General features: G+C 35.5%; 1 protein-coding gene across 1 annotated transcript in view; it reads right to left on the bottom strand.

Moving 5' to 3' along the window:
- The window catches only part of TECRL (trans-2,3-enoyl-CoA reductase like), a 150,931-nt gene extending 131,598 nt beyond the window's left edge, over window positions 1–19,333 (bottom strand). Inside the window, exon 1 of the mRNA XM_052642112.1 lies at window positions 19,100–19,333. Within this exon, the coding sequence (XP_052498072.1) occupies window positions 19,100–19,333 (234 nt within the window). The remainder of the gene's footprint in view (window positions 1–19,099) is intronic.
- Window positions 19,334–19,596: the final 263 nt, after the last annotated feature.

Genomic DNA, 19,596 nt, shown 5'->3' on the forward strand with positions numbered 1-19,596 from the left:
CTTCCAGATGTTCAAGCTGTATTTAGAAAAGGCAGAGGAACCAGAGATCAAATTGCCAACATTTGTCGAATCATCAAAAAAGCAAGAGTGTTCCAGAAAACATCTACTGCTTCATTCACTAAGCGAAAGCCATTGACTGTGTTTATCACAACAAACTGTGGGAAATTCTGAAAGAAATGGGAATACCAGATCACCTGACCTGCATCCTGAGTAATTTGTGTGCAGGACAAGAAGCAATAGTTAGAACTGGACCTGGAACAATAGATTGGTTCCAAATAGGGAAAGGGATATGTCAAAGCTGTATATTGTCACCCTGCTTGTTTAATTTATGTGCAGAGTACATCATGAGAAATGCTGGACTGAATGAAGCACAAGCTGGAATCAAGATTTCCAGCAGACATATCAATAACCTCAATAGACAAAAGTTTCAGTAACCTCCAGGAGTTGGTGATGGACAGGGAGGGCTGATGTGCTGCAGTCAATGGTGTCGCAAAGAACTGAACATGACTGAGTGACGGAACTGAAGATATTCTTGTAGGTATTTGAATAGTAGTCAACTGAAACATTTTAAGGATAGTATCATCTTCAAATAATGATCACCTCCAAACTTTTTATCTCTTTTCATGTAGCCATTCAAATAGCATCATTTTTATAGCATAAAGAAGGATACAATATACTGTACTGTGCTCGGCTCAGTCACTTAATTCCTGTCTGATTCTTTGTGATCCAGTGGGCTGTAGACTGTCAGGCTCCACTGTCCGTGGGATTCTTCAGGCAAGAATACTGGAGTGGGTTGCCATGTCCTTCTCCAGATGATCTTCCCAGCCCAGGGATTGAACCTGAGTCTCTTGTGTCTTCTGCATTGCAGACAGATTCTTTACTCACTGAGCTATCTGGGAAGATGCATTGTAAATATATATGAATCTAAATCACATGCTTATATATAATTTAGGACTATGTAGAGCTTAGAATCTGCCACTATACAAATTTTAGTAAAAATATGAATTCCATCTTTCCTTTGTTTCTTATAATGCAAACTGAAGACCCCCAGTAAGTACAAACATGCACCAAAAACTTGTGTTAGAAAGCTAATACAAATCTTAATGTAATATAAAAATCAGTTTTCACTTCCTGCAATATTGTTCCTTCAGTCTTTTCTACCTTAAGGCTTTCAGTTCAGTTCAGTCACTCAGTCATATCTGCCTCTTTGCGACCCCTGGACTGCAGCACACTAAGTTTCCCTGTCCATCATCAACTCAAAGAGCATGCTCAAACTCATGTCCATCGAGTCAGTGATGCCATGCAACCATCTCATCCTGGGTCATCCCCTTCTCCTCCTGCCTTCAATTTTTCCCAGCATCAGGGTCTTTTCAAATGAGTCAGCTCTTCCCATCAGGTGGCCAAAGTATTGGAGTTTCAGCTTCAGTATCAGTCCTTCCAATGAACATTCAGGACTGATTTTCTTTAGGGTTGACTGGTTTGATTTCATTGGAGTCCAAGGGACTTTCAAGGGTCTTCTCTAACACCACAGTTCAAAAGCATCAATTCTTTGGTGATCTGCTTTCTTGTAGTCCAAATTTCACATCCATACATGACTACTGGAAAAACCATAGCCTTGACTAAATGGACCTTTTCCGGCACAGTAATGTCTCTGCTTTTTAATATGTTGTCTAGGTTGGTCATAAAATTTCTTCCAAGGAGCAAATGTCTATTAATTTCATGGCTGCAGTCACCATCTGCAGTGATTATGAAGATCCCCAAAATAAAATCTGTCACTGTTTCAATTATTTTCCTATCTATTTGCCACAAAGTGATGGGACTGGATGCCATGATCTTCGTTTTTTGAATGTTGAGTTTTAACCCATCTTTTTCATTCTCCTCTTTAACCTTCATCAAGAAGCTCTTTACTTCTTCACTTTCCACCATCAAGGTGGTGTCATCTGGGTATCTGAGATAATTGATATTTCTCCCACAATCTTGATTCTAGCTTGTGCTTCATCCAACCTGGCATTTCTCATGATGTACTCTGCATATAAGTTAAACAAGCAGGATGCAAATATACAGCATTGACGTACTCCTTTCACAATGTGGAACCACTCTGTTCCATGCCTGGTTTTAAATGTTGTTTCTTGACCTGCATACAGATTTTTCAGGAGGCAGGTAAGATGGTCTGCTATTCCCATCTCTTGAAGAATTGTCCAGTTTCCCATGATCCACATAGTCAAAGGCTTTGGAATAATCAATAAAGCAGAAGTAGATGTTTTTTTCTGGTATTCTCTTGCTTTTTTGAGGATCCAACGGATGTTGGAAAGGAGATCTCTGGTTCTTCTGCCTTTTCTAAATGCATCTTGACCATCTGGAATTTCATGATTCACGTACTGTTGAAGCCTTTAGCCTTAATTACCTTAGGCCTTTACATAATTTAAAATATATTTAAAAAATAGAATGCTCATTTCTTAATGTTGCCTTAAATTATCACTCATTTTAAAAATATTTATGGTATAATGGATAGCTACAGGAAAGAAAGTTGTCACTAAATAACTTTGAGCAGTGAGGTCAGTAAAAGGAACAATTAAATCTGTTATATTTAAATAACATTAAGATCACAGCAACAAGTCAGTTAACAATTTGTCAGTTACTTTTCAAGCTACTAAAAAGTACAATAAAATTTTAATCTGGACAAGATACGTACTTAAAATTCAATTTCCTTTAATTTCTTAAAAAAAAAAATAAAAGCCTAAAAACGTCACATCAAAAATGTTTCCCAGAAATACATTTTGTAAGCACAGGCTTTATCTATTTTGTTTGAATTGTTAGAATATGAAAGAACCAAAAATTGCTTCACTATGAACTTTCTCATTATTACTACAGCATGTACATTTTCAGATTTTGTTGATTTTAGCTAAGTCACTTCATCGTTTTGCTGCCTGGTCTTGTGTATTGTTTGACCAAGCAGACTGCAGTAACCTTAAACTTACCCATCAAGCATTCAGATGCCCCCAGTAACAGCCCTCAAAGTCACAAGTAAGTTTTAAGTTTCTGATGTGACTTCCCCACAGCTCCTCTGATAACAGTCTCACCTACCTGCTAAGCCCTCCTCCTATGTGCTCCTTAGATAAGCTCCCCACAGGTTTTACCAAAGCCCCACTATTTTTGTTTGAATTGACCAATCTGGCTTTAGTGCAGAAATCCTAAATTACCCCATTCATGGACCATAATAAAGGCATGTGTCCAGGTCCTGTCTCTCTCTCATTGTACTCTGCAATGTAGTCCCTTGAGGCCTGCTGGATCCTTCTTCAAGGGCCTGTGAATAATAAACTCTATTTCAGTATCCCTCTTAGTCTGTTGAAACTCAACTTACCATCTGGCACCATGTGCTCCACATAACTAGTGTTAATTTGACAAATTCATAACATATTTACATCTAGAGAGATTGCCTTAATTTATTACAAATCCAAACAGTAAAATCCCAGTGAAACAGCATTAAACTGAAATAAAATGGTAATAATATATTCCTTTCACTTATAATATCACATTCTACTCTATTGAAACTGGATCCATATATTTGTTTAACCTGTATGGCTGTACTACATTTGATAGAAACTACTGTATGTTCACTGCATAATTATTGTATTTTGTTACATGAATGATATTCAGTAAAGATTAAATTAGAAATATATATGTGTATATATATGTATATATATATTGCTTAAAGGTTCAAGTGTAACCTAAAGATGTGCCCAATGATTTATATTTATTTGAATTGTTTTATACTTATTCTTCAAATGGGGAATACACATACATACATACTTTTCTTTCAATATAAATCTGTTGTTAAGCCTTCCTTAATTTTATGGGTTTTAGTATATTTAACTGATTTGATAATTCTCATAGTACTAAATTTGTAAATTTCCAAATTTTGTTAGCTGTGTCCTACTTTATTCAAGGCACTGAGCCATAGCCATTTCCTTCTGGAAATTCCTCATAGAAGGTGGTATATGTTCAGGTGCCTCCAATCAGATAACTTGTGTCAGTTAAGTATAAGGGAAAAGAAACAAGGCCATTGCCCAGTGTCACAAGCCAGTTACATGTGAGAGGTGGCTGAGTATCCTCAAAGCCTAAGCAGATCCCCTGATGTCAATTTATCTCCCATGTTGGTCCTGAACAGGTTGAGAAAAGATTTACTTCTCAGTTTTACTGCACTCTCTGTTTTCAGTCTTTCTACTATTCATTCTATCTTTCACAAGGTTGCCAGATTTAATTTTCCAATTGGCAGATCTGAAAACATTATCCTCTGGTTTGAAAGAGAATAAGAAGTCCAGATGCCTTGCAAGCCATGTAGGCCTCCACCCATACCATCAGTCCCACCCACAAAATCTACTGTTGTTTTCTCAGTTCACTCTTTCTGCAGCATCACACCATGAACTTAATTAGATAGGGCCAGAAACCTTGCTTATTACTTTTCTGTCTCTTTTCCTTTGTTATGCTAACTATTCTTCTGAGAAGTTGTTCTTTCAACCCTACATATGTGAATGTATTTTACTATACATATTTTTTAAAAATATGTTTTTCCTTCTACTAACCCTGGGTTTCTTCATTTCTTCCTTTTCTAGTTGCTTTAGGTATAGAGTTAGGTTATTTATTTGACTTTTTTCTTGTTTCTTGAAGTATGCCTGTATTGCTATGAACTTTCCCCTTAGCACTGCTTTTACAGTGTCCCACAGGTTTTGGCTTGTTTTGTTTTCATTTTCATTCATTTCTATGCATATTTTGATTTCTTCTCTGATTTGTTGATTATTCAGCAGCGTGTTGTTCAGCCTCCATACGTTGGAATTTTTAATAGTTTTTCTCCTGTAATTGAGATCTAATCTTACTGCGTTGCAGTCAAAAAAGATGCTTGGAATGATTTGAATTTTTTTTTGAATTTACCAAGGCTAGATTTATGGCCCAGGATGTGATCTATCCTGGAGAAGGTTCCATGTGCACTTGAGAAAAAGGTGAAATTCATGTTTTGGGGTGAAACGTCCTATATATATCAATCAGGTCTAATTGGTCTATTGTATCATTTAAGATTTGTGTTTCCTTGTTAATTTTCTGTTTAGTTGATCTATCCATAGGTGTGATTAGAGTATTAATGTCTGCCACTATTTCTGTGTTATTGTTAATTTCCCCTTTCATACTTGTTAGCATTTGTCTTACATATTGTGGTGCTCCTGTGTTGGGTGCATATGTATTTATAATTGTTATATCTTCTTCTTGGATTGATCTTTTGATCATTATGTAGTGGCCCTCTTTGTCTCTTTTCACAGCCTTTGTTTTAAAGTCTATTTTATCTGATATGAGTATTGCCACTCCTGCTTTCTTTTGGTCTCTATTTGCATGGAAAATCTTTTTCCAGCCCTTCACTTTCAGTCTCTATGTGGCCCTGTTTTGAGGTGGGTCTCTTGTAGACAACATATATTGGGGTCTTGTTTTTGTATCCATTCAGCCAGTCTTTGTCTTTTGGCTGGGGCATTCAACCCATTTACATTTAAGGTAATTATTGATAAGTAAGCGACTTAGCAGCAGTAGCAGCAGCATGATCCCATTGCCATTTACTTTATTGTTTGGGGTTCAAGTTTATACACCCTTTTTGTGTTTCTTGTCTAGAGAATATCCTTTAGCTAGAATCATGCTTTCTAGGTTTGAATCCTAGTTCTTTCTTTTAACAGATGCATGATCGTGGGCAGTTTACTTGGCCACATGGTGCTTCAGTTGCTCATCAACAAGGAGGGACAGTGTTTGCCTCATGCACGTGTACTCAGTCACTCAGTCATGTCTGACTCTTTGTGACCCCATGGGCTGTAGCCCCCAGCCTCCTCTGTCCATGGGATTCTCCAGACAAGATTACTGGAGTGTGTTGCTATGACCTCCTCCAGGGGTCTTCCCAACCCAATGATCGAACCTGCTTCTGTTTATGTCACCTACATTGCAGGCGTGTTCTTTACTACCAGCACCACTTAGAAGGGTATTTGGCCCAAAGTAAGTACTCAAAAAACATATTAAGCTCTTAAGTCAAAAAGTAGACACAACCCAAGTAACCACAACAAGCCAATGGATAAACTGTGGTATGTCTGTACACTGGAATACTACTCAACAATGAAAAGAAAAGCTATCAACTAACACCCACAAGAACCTGGGTAAATCTCCAGATAACTACCCTGAAGGAAAGAACCCAGGCCAGAGACAATACATGATTCAATTTACCTGTGAAAAAATAAAACAAATTTATAGTAACAGCACATTAGAGGTTGCATGGGAATTGGGGGTGCAGGAAGAAGCGGGAGGGAAGAAAAAAAGGCACAAAAAAGCTTTTGATGGTGATGAATGAATATGTTCACTATCTTGACTGTGGTGATCGTCTCATGAATATATGCATATGTCAAACTTATTATATATTTTAAGTATGTCATTTGTTATATGTCAATTATATCTCAATAAAACTGCTTAAGAAATGTCAGCCATTACCAATTTCCCACTAATCCCACCCTTGTTAACAATGTCCCAGGTGGTCATTACTGGATCAGACTCATTCAATTCTAGTCCTATTGGTTATCCCTGGTTTAAATAAACTTTTCTGATTTTCTCATATATATATATATATATATATATATATATATATATATTTGAGTCGCTTCTTCCAATGAATTCTTATCCTCACCACTTAAACATCCCTCAGATGAGAAGTATTCTCTTTTCAGCTTTCTTAGTATAATTTGGGCTAAACTCTCCTATGTTCTTTTGCCATAGTATAATTTTTTTAAAATGTCTAATCTCTCTTATTCATATCAGAGTAAAGAAATGTGTTTAATTTTCAACCCCGTGTAACTAACCTAAAATATAGTAGCCACTCATAAAGTAACTTTGTCTAGTTTAAATAACAAAGTAGCTATAATGCTCTCACTTTTACACATCTTGCTAAAATATAGTCACCATTTCACAGCTATGTTCTGTGAAGAAAATGTTGTCTGTCTTATTAAACATATGATTCCAACTATTAACTTTCCTCATTCAGTCTTGAATTAATAGGAAATAGGTTCTGTTTTAATTGCACAATATAATCCTCCAAATTTTCTTCCTTAAATGGTTAGTATTTCTATTATCATCTGATCTTGAAATTTCCAAGAGAAACACCATTCATTTACTTGCATTTGTCTAAAATTTTGTCATTTTAGCCACAAGTTTTGTTCTATATTTACAACACAAACCTTTGAGAGTTATTATTTTACTTTGCCTTTCAAGAAATTGTGATCTTTGGAAAGAAATCCAGGAAGAACCTGAATATGGCAAGTTCTAATTTTGCATCCAAGATACATATATTATAAAATAGCATTCAGGTGATTTGATCTGCTTAAATGATGGCAGGGTTGACATGATCACTTTCATGTCATCTTGTTTAGTGCTTCCCAAACAATGTGGGATAAAGTATCACTTCTGAAAAATTTCTTCTTTGCTGTGGACTAATTCATTTGTAAAATAAAATGAAACTAAGTTGTTATAAAATTAAACACTGATATACCAGATACAATCCTCATTTCAAAAAGATTATTTGATTGGACAAGCACAAAATCGATTTTTCAAATTGTTAAGATAGGTACAAATGCTCAGTCCCAACTACTAGCTTACATAAGCCATGAAATTAAAAGATGCTTACTCCTTGGAAGAAAAGCTATGACCAACTTAGATAGCATATTCAAAAGCAGAGACATTATGTTGCCAACAAATATCAGTCTAGTCAAGGCTATGGTTTTTCTAGTGGTCATGTATGGATGTGAGAGTTGGACTGTGAAGAAAGCTGAGCTCTGAAGAATTGATGCTTTTGAACTGTGGTGTTGGAGAAGAGTCTTGAGAGTCCCTTGGACTGCAAGGAGATCCAATCAGCTCATTCTAAAGGAGATCAGCCTTGGGATTTCTTTGGAGGGAATGATGCTGAAGCTGAAACTCCAGTAGTTTGGCCACCTTATGCAAAGAGTTGACTCATTGGAAAAGATTCTGATGCTGGGAGGGATTGGGGGCAGGAGAAGAATGGGACGACCAAGGATAAGATGGCTGGATGGCATCACTGACTCAATGGACGTGAGTCTGAGTGAACTCTGGGAGTTGGTCATGGATAGGGAGTTATGACCAACCTAGATAGCATATTCAAAAGCAGAGACATTATGTTGCCAACAAATGTCAGTCTAGTCAAGTTATGGTTTTTCTAGTGGTCATGTATGGATGTGAGAGTTGGACTGTGAAGAAAGCTGAGCTCCGAAGAATTGGTGCTTTTGAACTGTGGTGTTAGAGAAGACTCTTGAGAGTCTCTTGGACTGCAACGAGATCCAACCAGTCCATTCTGAAGGAGATTAGCCCTGGGATTTCTTTGGAAGGAATGATGCCAAAGCTGAAGCTCCAGTACTTTGGCCACCTCATGAGAAGAGTTGACTTATTGGAAAAATCTCTGATGCTGGGATGGATTGGGGGCAGAAGGAGAAGGGGACGATCGAGGATGAGATGGCTGGATGGCATCACGGACTCGATGGACATGAATCTGAGTGAACTCCGGGAGATGGTGATGGACAGGGAGGCCTGGCGTGCTGCAATTCATGGGGTCACAAAGAGTCGGACACAACTGAGCGACTCAACTGAACTGAACTGAAATGAATGGAGATTTCAACTAATTATTATTGGGACAAAGAACACATCTGCTTATAGGATATAATACTAGCACATGAAATGGTTGTTGTCTCAGTTGAACCATGAAGAATGAATGTGAATTAGACATAATATTGTGACAGTACACTCCAGGGACATGAATCAAATTTGATCAAAAGTGAAACAATGCAAATTATAAGACTATTTTGGGATAGCTGAGTAGTGTAGAATATTGCAACATGGATTAATAAAGAAAATGTAGAAGATAATCCCAAGTGTATGAATTGAACTAACTAAGAGTACAAAGTTGAAGAATAGAGTTAAGACAAGTATATTTTTCAAGAACCCCTCCCCCCTCCCCGAAAGAATAAAAATTTTTATTCTACATTGCTTGGCAGTACGATTCCAGACTAGATTCCCCCCCAAATTACTGTATCTAAAGTGGTCTCATTAAATTCAGCAATTAATGCTGAAACCTTTAATATATGGGACACTTAAAGCATTCCTCTGTTTTCCATTCTGTTCAGTCGCTCAGTTGTGTCCGACTCTTTGCGACCCCATGAATCACAGCACGCCAGGCCTCCCTGTCCATCACCATCTCTCAGAGTTCACTCAGATTCATGTCCATCGAGTCCGTGATGCCATCCAGCCATCTCATCCTTGATCATCCCCTTCTCCTTCTGCCCCCAATCCATCCCAGCATCAGAGATTTTTCCAATAAGTCAACTCTTCTCATGAGGTGGCCAAAGTACTGGAGCTTCAGCTTTGGCATCATTCCTTCCAAAGAAATCCCAGGGCTGATCTCCTTCAGAATGGACTGGTTGGATCTCATTGCAGTCCAAGGGACTCTCAAGAGTCTTCTCTAACACCACAGTTCAAAAGCATCAGTTCTTTGGTGCTCAGTCTTCTTCACAGTCCAACTCTCACATCCATACATGACTTCTGGAAAAACCATAGCCTTGACTAGACGGACCTTAGTCGGCAAAGTAATGTTTCTGCTTTTGAATATGCTATCTAGGTTGGTCGTAACTTTTCTTCCAAGGGGTAAGTGTCTTTTAATTTCATGGCTGCAGTCACAATCTGCAGTGATTCTGGAGCCCAAAAAAATAAAGTCTGACACTGTTTCTACTGTTTCCCAGTCTATTTCCCATGAAGTGATAGGACCAGATGCCATGATCTTTGTTTTCTGAATGTTGAGCTTTAAGTTAACACTTTCACTCTCCTCTTTCACTTTCATCAAGCGGTTTTGTAGTTCCTCTTCACTTTCTGCCATAAGGGTGGTGGCATCTGCATATCTGAGGCTATTGATATTTCTCCCGGCAATCTTGATTCCAGCTTGTGTTTCTTCCAGTCCAGCGTTACTCATGATGTACTCTGCATATAAGTTAAATAAGCAGGATGACAATATACACCCTTGACAAACTCCTTTTCCTATTTGGAATCAGTCTGTTGTTTAATGTCCAGTTCTAACTGTTGCTTCCTGACCTGCATACAGATTTCCCAAGAGGCAGGTTAGGTGGTTTGCTATTCCCATCTCAGAATTTTCCAGTTTATTGTGATCCACATAGTCAAAGGCTTTGGCATAGTCAAAGCAGAAGTAGATGTTTTTCTGGAACTCTCTTGCTTTCTCCATGATCCAGCGGATGTTGGCAATTTGATCTCTGGTTCCTCTGCCTTTTCTAAAACCAGCTTGAACATCAGGGAGTTCATGGTTCACATATTGCTAAAGTCTGGCGGTATCTCTAATTTTCTAGGAAATTTCCAGTCTTTCCTATTCTATTGTTTCCCTCTATTTCTTTGCATTGATTAGTGAGGAAAGCTTTCTTATCTCTCCTTGCTATTCTTTGGAAACCTGCATTCAAATGGGTATATATTTCCTTTTCTCCTTGCCTTTAGTATCTCTTCTTTTCTTAGCTATTTCCAAGGCCTCCTCAGACAACCATTTTGCCTTTTTGCATTTATTTTTCTTGGGGATGGTCTTGATCCTTGCCTCCTCTACAATGTCATGAACCTCCATCCATAGTTCTGGCACTCCATCAGAGCTAAACCCATGAATCTATTTGTTTCTTCCACTGTATTATCGTAAAGGATTTTCATCTTCAGGATTTTCAGTTGCTCAAAGATGTTATTATTTTAACATCATATCTACACCCTTCCTGTCCCTCATTCTTGACAACCAAACAACATGTACTGTTGTTTCTGCTTCTTAAGTGTCTATCTTATCCTCCTACTTCTCATTTTATTCACTATCTGGGTCACACATAAACACCTTTTCTCCAGGAAGATTTTCCTGTTCAACAGACCAAGTAATCTTCCTATGTTTACCACCCCAAATTACTTTGCTTTTCCTCTCACATTCTAAATATTTTTGCATGTAAAATTACTTTTACAGTGTCATCTCCCACAGGAGAGAATTAAATCAATGAAATTAGGAATTGTATCTGTTTGTGTTAATGCGTTATCTTGAAAATGTAATAGAACACTGGACAATATATCAATAAATATATTTTGGATCAATAGATACTTGATTGTGATACTATAAAATGTCAAAATACAGAGTGAGAGAATGACTGAATCAGGTAAATTTCAACCATTTTATTTCTAGAGGCATCCTCTAAAACCTAATCATCCATGTTTACTTTCTAAATGGAGTATCATGACCTCATGTATTAGGATATAAAAATGACATCTTAGCCTTACTGTAAACAGTGATACAAATGGAAAATTGAAATGTGTAGACATAAATTAGTTAAATATTTACAACAATGTAAATTAGCTTTGTAAATGTCATTCGTGAATAGTTTTCTAGAATACATTAATTTTTTCTCTAGTAATAAAGTGACAGGAAATGCTTGTACATCTATTGGCATCTCTCATGGTATAACATAGTATAAGTAAGTATGCATATTATTTGGTATATGAGGGTGGGATACAGACTTCTAGAAATTGATTCTGCATAGATGGGAGCCTGTGACTATGCTTTCTAATTCTAGTGCTTCCTAATCAGTCGTGTCTGACTCTTTGCAGTCCGATGGACTATACAGTCCATGGAATTCTCCAGGCCAGAATACTGGAGTGGGTAGCTTTTCCCTTTCCCAGGGGATCTTCCCAACCCAGGGATTGAACCCAGGTCTTCCACACTGTAGGCGAATTCCTTATCTGCTGAGGCACAATGGAAACCCAAGAATACTGGAGTGGGTAGCCTATCCCTTCTCCAGCAAATCTTCCTGACCCAGGAATCCAACGGGGGTCTCCTGCATTGCAGGAAGATTCTTTACCGACTGAGGTATCAGGGAAGATCCTACTAATCATTTCAGAAAAGAATAATAATAACTATCATTTAAAGGACTAAATTTTTATAGTCATAATGAAAAATTATCAATTTAGTTATTTTCCCACTTCAGTGTAATAATATTTTAAAATGTATCACCACTATCTAAAATAATGTTCATTTGCAGGCAAATAACTGTGTGACACACATGGTACAACATTTTTCATAGAAATATAAAATCCACAGATACTCCTGGAAGATAGATGTTTACCCTACTTTGGATTGATATTTACCCTACTTGAAAAACTAAAAATCAGAATAGTTAAGTAATATGTTAAGGTGATAAGACAATGATTTGAAAAGCTCAAATGCAGATACAAACATATCTGACTTCAGGGCATAAATCATTGCACTAAATTATCTCTTTAATCACATTATATATTTGAACTACATACCACGAACAAATGTACAAGATAGGTATACCTTTTCTGAGAGAAATATAAGACAGGGCAGAAAATATTAAACAATGATTATTTTGAAATCAGAACTTCATGCTGCATTATGGAATTCTCAATCATATATTAAAGAAGAGTAGGCACTGGGGATCCCATGGGTTCATACAAAATGATTATGCTAATTACCTCTTTTGGGAGGAACCATTCAATTTCTTAATTTAAAAAAAAATGAAACACAATTTGTCTTTATTATTAGAGAAAATTTTAAGTAGTTTTAGTTTTTAGGTTTGAATATTAACTAATGTTATTTTATGTATATATATCTTTACTGTCTGAGCCACCAGGGAAGCCTGTAAAATATATTTTAATATACTTAAGAGTCTTTCTTTATGTTAAGTGGAAAGGCAAGTAGACATCCTTGTAAAATAGGACTAATGGCCTGAAACACATTTTACTGGAAGTCAGATGCCTCAATCATGAAATTAAATAGAAAATGAGAATTTTGGCTAGTACAGGTCAATAATTTTCCACATAATAGTGTATGGTAGTTAAGAGCAAGCCACAGAATGTATATTGACCAGATTCAAAGTTTGGTTCTAAAACACACTAAGTTTGTTTCAACTCCCAGTGCCAATTTTTCTTCATCTATACAGGGGGAGAAGATTAATAATATCTAGATACTTTTCTAGAAAAAGATAATAAGGGACAGATATATTGGACTATATCCAAGGAAAAAGAGAAAAAAAAAAAAAGCAGGACAAATTTGTACTAAAATATGGTGTATTTGAGTTCAAAATTCATAAACTTTCAATTATATGATGCCACATCATAAGAAATAGCATGGAGGAGATAAAGTGGAGAGGAGAAAAAAGAGAGTAGGGATGTGAAGAAGAGAGTGAAAAAATAGAGGAGAAAGGAATAGAAAACAAGAGAAGGAGAAAGAAGAGGAGGAATGGAAGAACAGGAAGATATTTGTATTTGCATATGCATGAAATTCTGAAAACTGCCATTAGACCATTTTAAGGCAAGTGTCATTCTCATTTTACAGATTAGCAGATTAAGGCAAACATATGCTAAATTACATGTCCAAGATAAAATATTAAAAGTGGCAAATTCAGACATTAAGAATTCTCAAATTTTCTAGCTTAAGTATTAAAAGTACAATTTTTGTGAACTCTTACTAGCCTATTATTTTCTTCACAGTTTTCTAGTGAACACTGGTATTTTTGCCTTTAAAAGGATTGCAGAATTACTGAGTATTTTCTTCATAAGAAGTCTTTAAAAAGTTTTTGACAATTTTTTCATAGAGTATACAAAATAAGAGATAGACGTCTCTTGAGGTCAAGTTCCTTGGAGAAAAGATTAAAGAAAAAAGAATGTGATGGTAATGGAAATGTTAACAAGCCTAGTTTTTAGAGTTCTTTCCATGCTCTTGAATCATTCACTTGTCACCAGATAAGCTTCTGACATTTTAAAAAATAGAAGTGAGATGGGAATAGTTAGCAACTAGAAACTACTCATTGCTAATTTTAAAAATGTACTTTTCATCTGTATTTTTAATGTTCAAAAAATGCTTAAAATTATATTTAACAATAGTTGTTAAATCTTCTCACTTTTATCATTCTTTATTGTCATACTTGGCTTCCCAAGTGGTGCTAGTGGTAAACAGCCTGGCTCCCACTGAAAGAGACGTAAAAGACACATGTTCAATCCTTGGGTAGGAAAGATGCCCTGAAGGAGGGCATGGCAACCCACTCCAGTATCCTGGAAAATCCCTTGGATAAAGGAGTCTGTAGAACTACAGTCCACAGGGTCACAAAGAGTCGAACACAATTGAAGCAACTTAGCATACATGCGTGCACACACACACACACATACATACACACGAATAGTCATATTGGACATTTCTGGTGGCTCAGTGGTAAAGAATCTGCCTGCCAGTTCAGAAGACGCAGGTTCAATCCCTGAGTCAGGAAGATACCCTGGAGAAGAAAATGGTAACCCAATCCAGTATTTTTGTCTGGAAAATCTCTTGGACAGAGGAGCCTGATGGTCTATAGCACACGGGGTTGCAAAAAGAATCAGATAGCCACTAAAGGAAAACAAGAGAGTCATATTATCTGCAGTTTAATTATTCATGGGAATTAACTATACCAATTAAATATTCCCATACACATTGCCTTTTTATGAAAGGCTTGTTAGCTTCTGTAATCAGAACATGACTATTTGTTAGTAAATTATACACAATACAAAGTTAAACTCTATACATCTTTTTGGGAGCAAGCCAAGAGTAATCTGTGCATTCAATGAAATGATTTAATTAAATGTTTTTCTATAAATATATTTACACTTATTTGATTTGTAATTAGATTTAAGTAAGTGTTAGTCAGTCAGTCATGTCCAACTCTTTACGACCCCATGGACTGCAGCTCACCAGGCTACTCTGTTCATGAGATTTTCCAGACAAGGATACTGGAGTTGGTTGCCATTTCCTTCTCCAGGGGATTGTCCCAACCCAGGGATCGAATCTATGTCTCCTACATTGCAGGCAGATTCTTTACCAACTGAACTACAAGGGAAGCCCAAATTAGATTTAGAAAAGAGTAAAAAAACAATATTTTTAAATATCATACTCCTCCATCCCAAAACTACCACTGCTAAACATGAGTGAATCGTCAAATCCACATATCTCTTGAACAGGCATTGAGTTATTTAACAAATAATTGAATAAAGTGTTGTTTTTTTTGTTTTTGTTTTTTTTTGTTTTTTTAACCAAACACCATTTCAAGTGTTAGAGAACAGGAGTGAAAAAAAAAAATCCTTGACTTTGTGAAGCTAGCATAATAGGATTAGGCCAAATAATAAACAAAATGAAAAAAGGAAAATACAGAATATGTCAAATAGTAATAGGTTTTAGTAAAGAAGTAGAACAGGGAAGGGTAATAAAGAACAATAGCAGATTTTGCAGTTTTAAGTAGGTAGTCAGGAAAGGCCCCGAGGAAAAAGTAACAGGAAGTAAAGACTCAAAGGAACACATTGACTAGTTATGAGTGGGGAATGATGTTCTCTGACATGATTTAACAGTCTAGTTCTGGTTGCTATGTAGAGAATATATTGAATGTGCTAAGGACAGAGCAGAGGAAAGATTAAGAGTGCTGGTGGGAAAGGTGGTGAAAATATGTCAGTCTGGATATATTTGAAAGTATCATGAAGAAGATGGATTGTATGTGGGCTGTGAGATGAAGAGACTACTCATGATGCCTCTAAGTGTTTGGCTTGACCTATTTGAAGGGTGTAGTTGCTACTTGTTGATTTGGAAAACCCTGTGGAGAAATTTTCAAGGAAGATCAAGTGCTCAGTTTTAGATTCTTCAGTTTGAGATACCTAGTAAAGATCCAAATAGCTGGATAGAGAGATGGATGAATACATAGCTACATAGATACATATATACATAGATCGGAAGATAGACACAACGATAATTGGATTTACATTTCAGGGGAAAAGATAAGCTATGATTACATGTTTATGAGTCATCAATAGAGAGACGATATTTAAAGCTACAGCACTCCGTAGGTAAATGATTAAACATGGATAAAAGTCCTGATGACTGAGTTGGTGACAGTCCACATCTAATAAGTCAGTTAATAAAGAAGCAGCAAGAAAAAAGGAAGAGGTCAGCGATATTGTCTTTTTAAAAATGCATGTGTATTTTCCTAGAGCTCAAGTATCAAACATATTTTATGGAGGATGATGTAGTTAACAGTGGCAAATGGTATCCATATACTGAGTAAGTAAAGAATGAGAATTGGCCTTTGGATTTAGTGAGGTATTTATCACTGCCTCACTGTCGAAACTCAGCAAGTTCATGTTCTGAGAAGTGATGGAGGCAAATGCCTGAACGCAGTGGGTTTAAAATAGAATGAAAAGAGGAAAATGTGGACAGACATCATGACCACAATGAAAGTAATGAGAAAAATGAGATAGAAACTGGAGAAGATAATAGAAGGATTTGTATTTCCTGGGGTGTTTGTGTGTATGAATAAAAGAATGTGATTCAATGTTTTCTTTAATCCAAATAATTCTTTTAATATTTTTGTCTTATGAATATCTTGAGCAAATGTTTTTTGCCCATTCCTCAGTTAAAGTTGTAATTACTAGATGCAACAAAATTTCTACTAGAGTTCAGCACATATTACTAAATACATACATCTTATGCATATTTGAAAATTCATATATAACAAATTATAACAAATCATGTCAATAGGTAACTTTCAAGTGTTCCATCACTTATCTTTTCTTGGATTTGTAGGCATAATAAATTTCTCCCTCCAAATGATTATTAAGCTAAAAAAATTTTGCTTTTCCCTATTATGTTCAAGACACTATGCTAAATGTGTTACATACCTTATTCTTACTCTTCACCATAGGCTTATAAAATAGATTTTATTAACCTATGTTCTAAGTAAGAGTCCTGGTGATCAGTGCTTCATTGGTTTTCCTGAGTGTTTGATAGATATGACTGATGTAGTAGGTATTTGGTCACAATATACTTAGTTCCAAAATATATGACCTTTAACTTTTACTACTTTTTAACTTTAATTACAGTTACTGAAAGACAGAGATCAACTTTAAGTAACACGATTTTTATATACTAGGTAGAGCCAAGTATAATGAGAGGCAATTAACATGACCTACTATTAATACAGCTGTTAATTTGTTTAAGAAAAAACTGTTAGACAAGAAACACTATTTTTTCATGTTTACAATCATAAAGCAAACTAGCAAACTAATTTTCTTTTATATGTCTTGCCATCATTATGAGACAATTTACCAAGTTGCAAAACTAAAACAAGACAAAACAAAACCCAATGTACTGACAAGTCAAAGATTTGGATGCAGCAAGTTACACATCAGATGGTGTTGATTATGCAATAAAGTCTGTGAGGAATCCCAAATTAATCCTGTAGCTAGCCTAATGAGTTTCCCTAAAGATTTGGCATTGGAGATGCAATTACTGGGTCTCTTAGAGTTCAAATGTGAGATTCTGAAAAAAAATCCTTATCTGAAAAGAATACTGGTTTTCTGTATGCTTAAATTTTGTGCAGTTTAATTAATACCTTAAAAAAAACCCTGTGTGTTAAAAATATCAATAATAGGAAATTTAAATGTAGTAGGGAAATAATTAGTAGCTCAATATTTTATTACTTTAAAATAAATTTCATGTCAAAGTTTAGATACATATCAGAAAAGACACAATAACATCTCATTTTAGAATCATGGTTTTTGGAAATCCTTGGCCAATATTATATATATTCCATTTATTATTTTATTCCACCTTAATTTTATTATATTTTCCTTGTAAGTTATCAATTTTCAGTAATGAGAACCTACAAACATCAACAACTTCTAGATAGTAATTTTATTTTCAAAATTTATCCTACTACTGTATGATATAAAAAATCAAACATTTTACTGAAATACTTAAATTGTAACATGCCTGAAGTTTGTAAGTTTAAAATATATTATACAAATATATATATATATTATAATGCATATTTATCATTTATACATGACTCTAGTGGTACTATAGAGAAATAATATGATTTAGAATTCTGAAGTAAAGGTTTTCAATTTCATACATTCCGCATATGTCATGCATGAACTTGTAAAAGTTCTCTCTTTCATTTCTACCTATAAATAGAAGTATTTTCCAACTAATAGACTGGTCACAATGTTTAATTACTAAATAAGAAGGTATATATTATGTTCTTGGCAGTTAAAAGCAAGTAAATAGTTTCTTCTCTTTTCCTCTTATCTAGAAACATAGCTAGAGCATTGATAAATGGAATCAGTGATTGAATTTTCATTTTAGAACAATAGCAAAATACTTACTCAACATGTCTTTAGAGCAAAATAAATAAATGTTTTATAAAATGTCAGTCTTTCCCATAATAAACTGAAGTACTCATGTTTTTTTCAAACTTTAGAAAAATTGAAAATGATTGGAAGATTGTACATACACGTCTATCTACAATGCACATATATACTTGTGTGTTATTTTTCTAACCTGGGAAGTATGTATCTTATCTTTCCTTAGTGAAACATCAGTGATGTAAGTGTAGAAGAATGGTACATTAAGCAAGACATTCTTCTTAGGAACTCAGACTCTGTAGTTTTAAGCAGTAATTTAAGTTCCTAAACACTGTAACACTGTAGACAATTAAATCAATTCTAAATAATTTTCAAATGGCTAGATTTTATCCCATAAGCTAAATATTATTTTAATAAATTTAGTGCCTTTTGCCTGCTGTTTTCTACAAGCACTGTTAAAAATATGGAAATTTGAATATGCAAGGAAGTGCATGAAGAGAAAAATCTAGGCAAATGTCACATAGGCTGAGAAGATGAGCACTGAAATTTTGTCTCCTGACAATGGCCCCAATGTTAGGAAGAAAACCAGAACCTAATAATTATTAGCTACCCTTTAAGTTGAAAATGAAAGATGCAGTGGGTATCTTTTATAGAAACAAAGTACGCAAAACATAATTTAAAGTATATGCTAAAGTATCCATCCTACTCATCATAAAATTGATATGAAAACCCAAAAATACATTTTGGTATAGTCTTTTTCAGCAGCGATCAACTGATCAATGATCTTTGAGGAAGAAAAGAGAAATTCAAATAAATAAATAAAACTCACCTTGTCCACAATACATATCTGCTTTTTGGTTTGAGCATCAAGTATTTCAATCTCAAAGTGAGTAGTTTTTGTATGTTTAACTGCTGACGTTGATTTTAGAGGGCCTGCTGAGAGTATAAATTGTGACAAAAAATGAAAATTTCTTATGTCATCCTTCAGTATGGACCGTGTAGCTCTTGGAGAAATCAACTCTCTCCTGCGTTCTGAAGCAAGAGACCTGTGCCTTTTGAACATTCTGCGAACTACCAGGAGAAGCTGTCTTGTCAACAGAAGACACATGCAAGTGTGCTCCCTTTGAACAAGTTAAATACTGCTGGTGAAACTTGGAAAGGTCAAGTGACATGCCATTCCAAGAGTTCAGTTTTATTTAGCAGCCTTGAAAACAATGACTGATCTCTTTCTATATATAACACACTATTGTGAATTGCTGCAGTGTAGATTACTAGCGTTCAAATTATTTCTTGCTTTCTCCTTTTATCTCAGGTTCTTAATATGGC

The sequence above is a fragment of the Budorcas taxicolor genome, chromosome 6 (assembly GCF_023091745.1).
Source record: "Budorcas taxicolor isolate Tak-1 chromosome 6, Takin1.1, whole genome shotgun sequence".
Taxonomy (NCBI): domain Eukaryota; kingdom Metazoa; phylum Chordata; class Mammalia; order Artiodactyla; family Bovidae; genus Budorcas; species Budorcas taxicolor.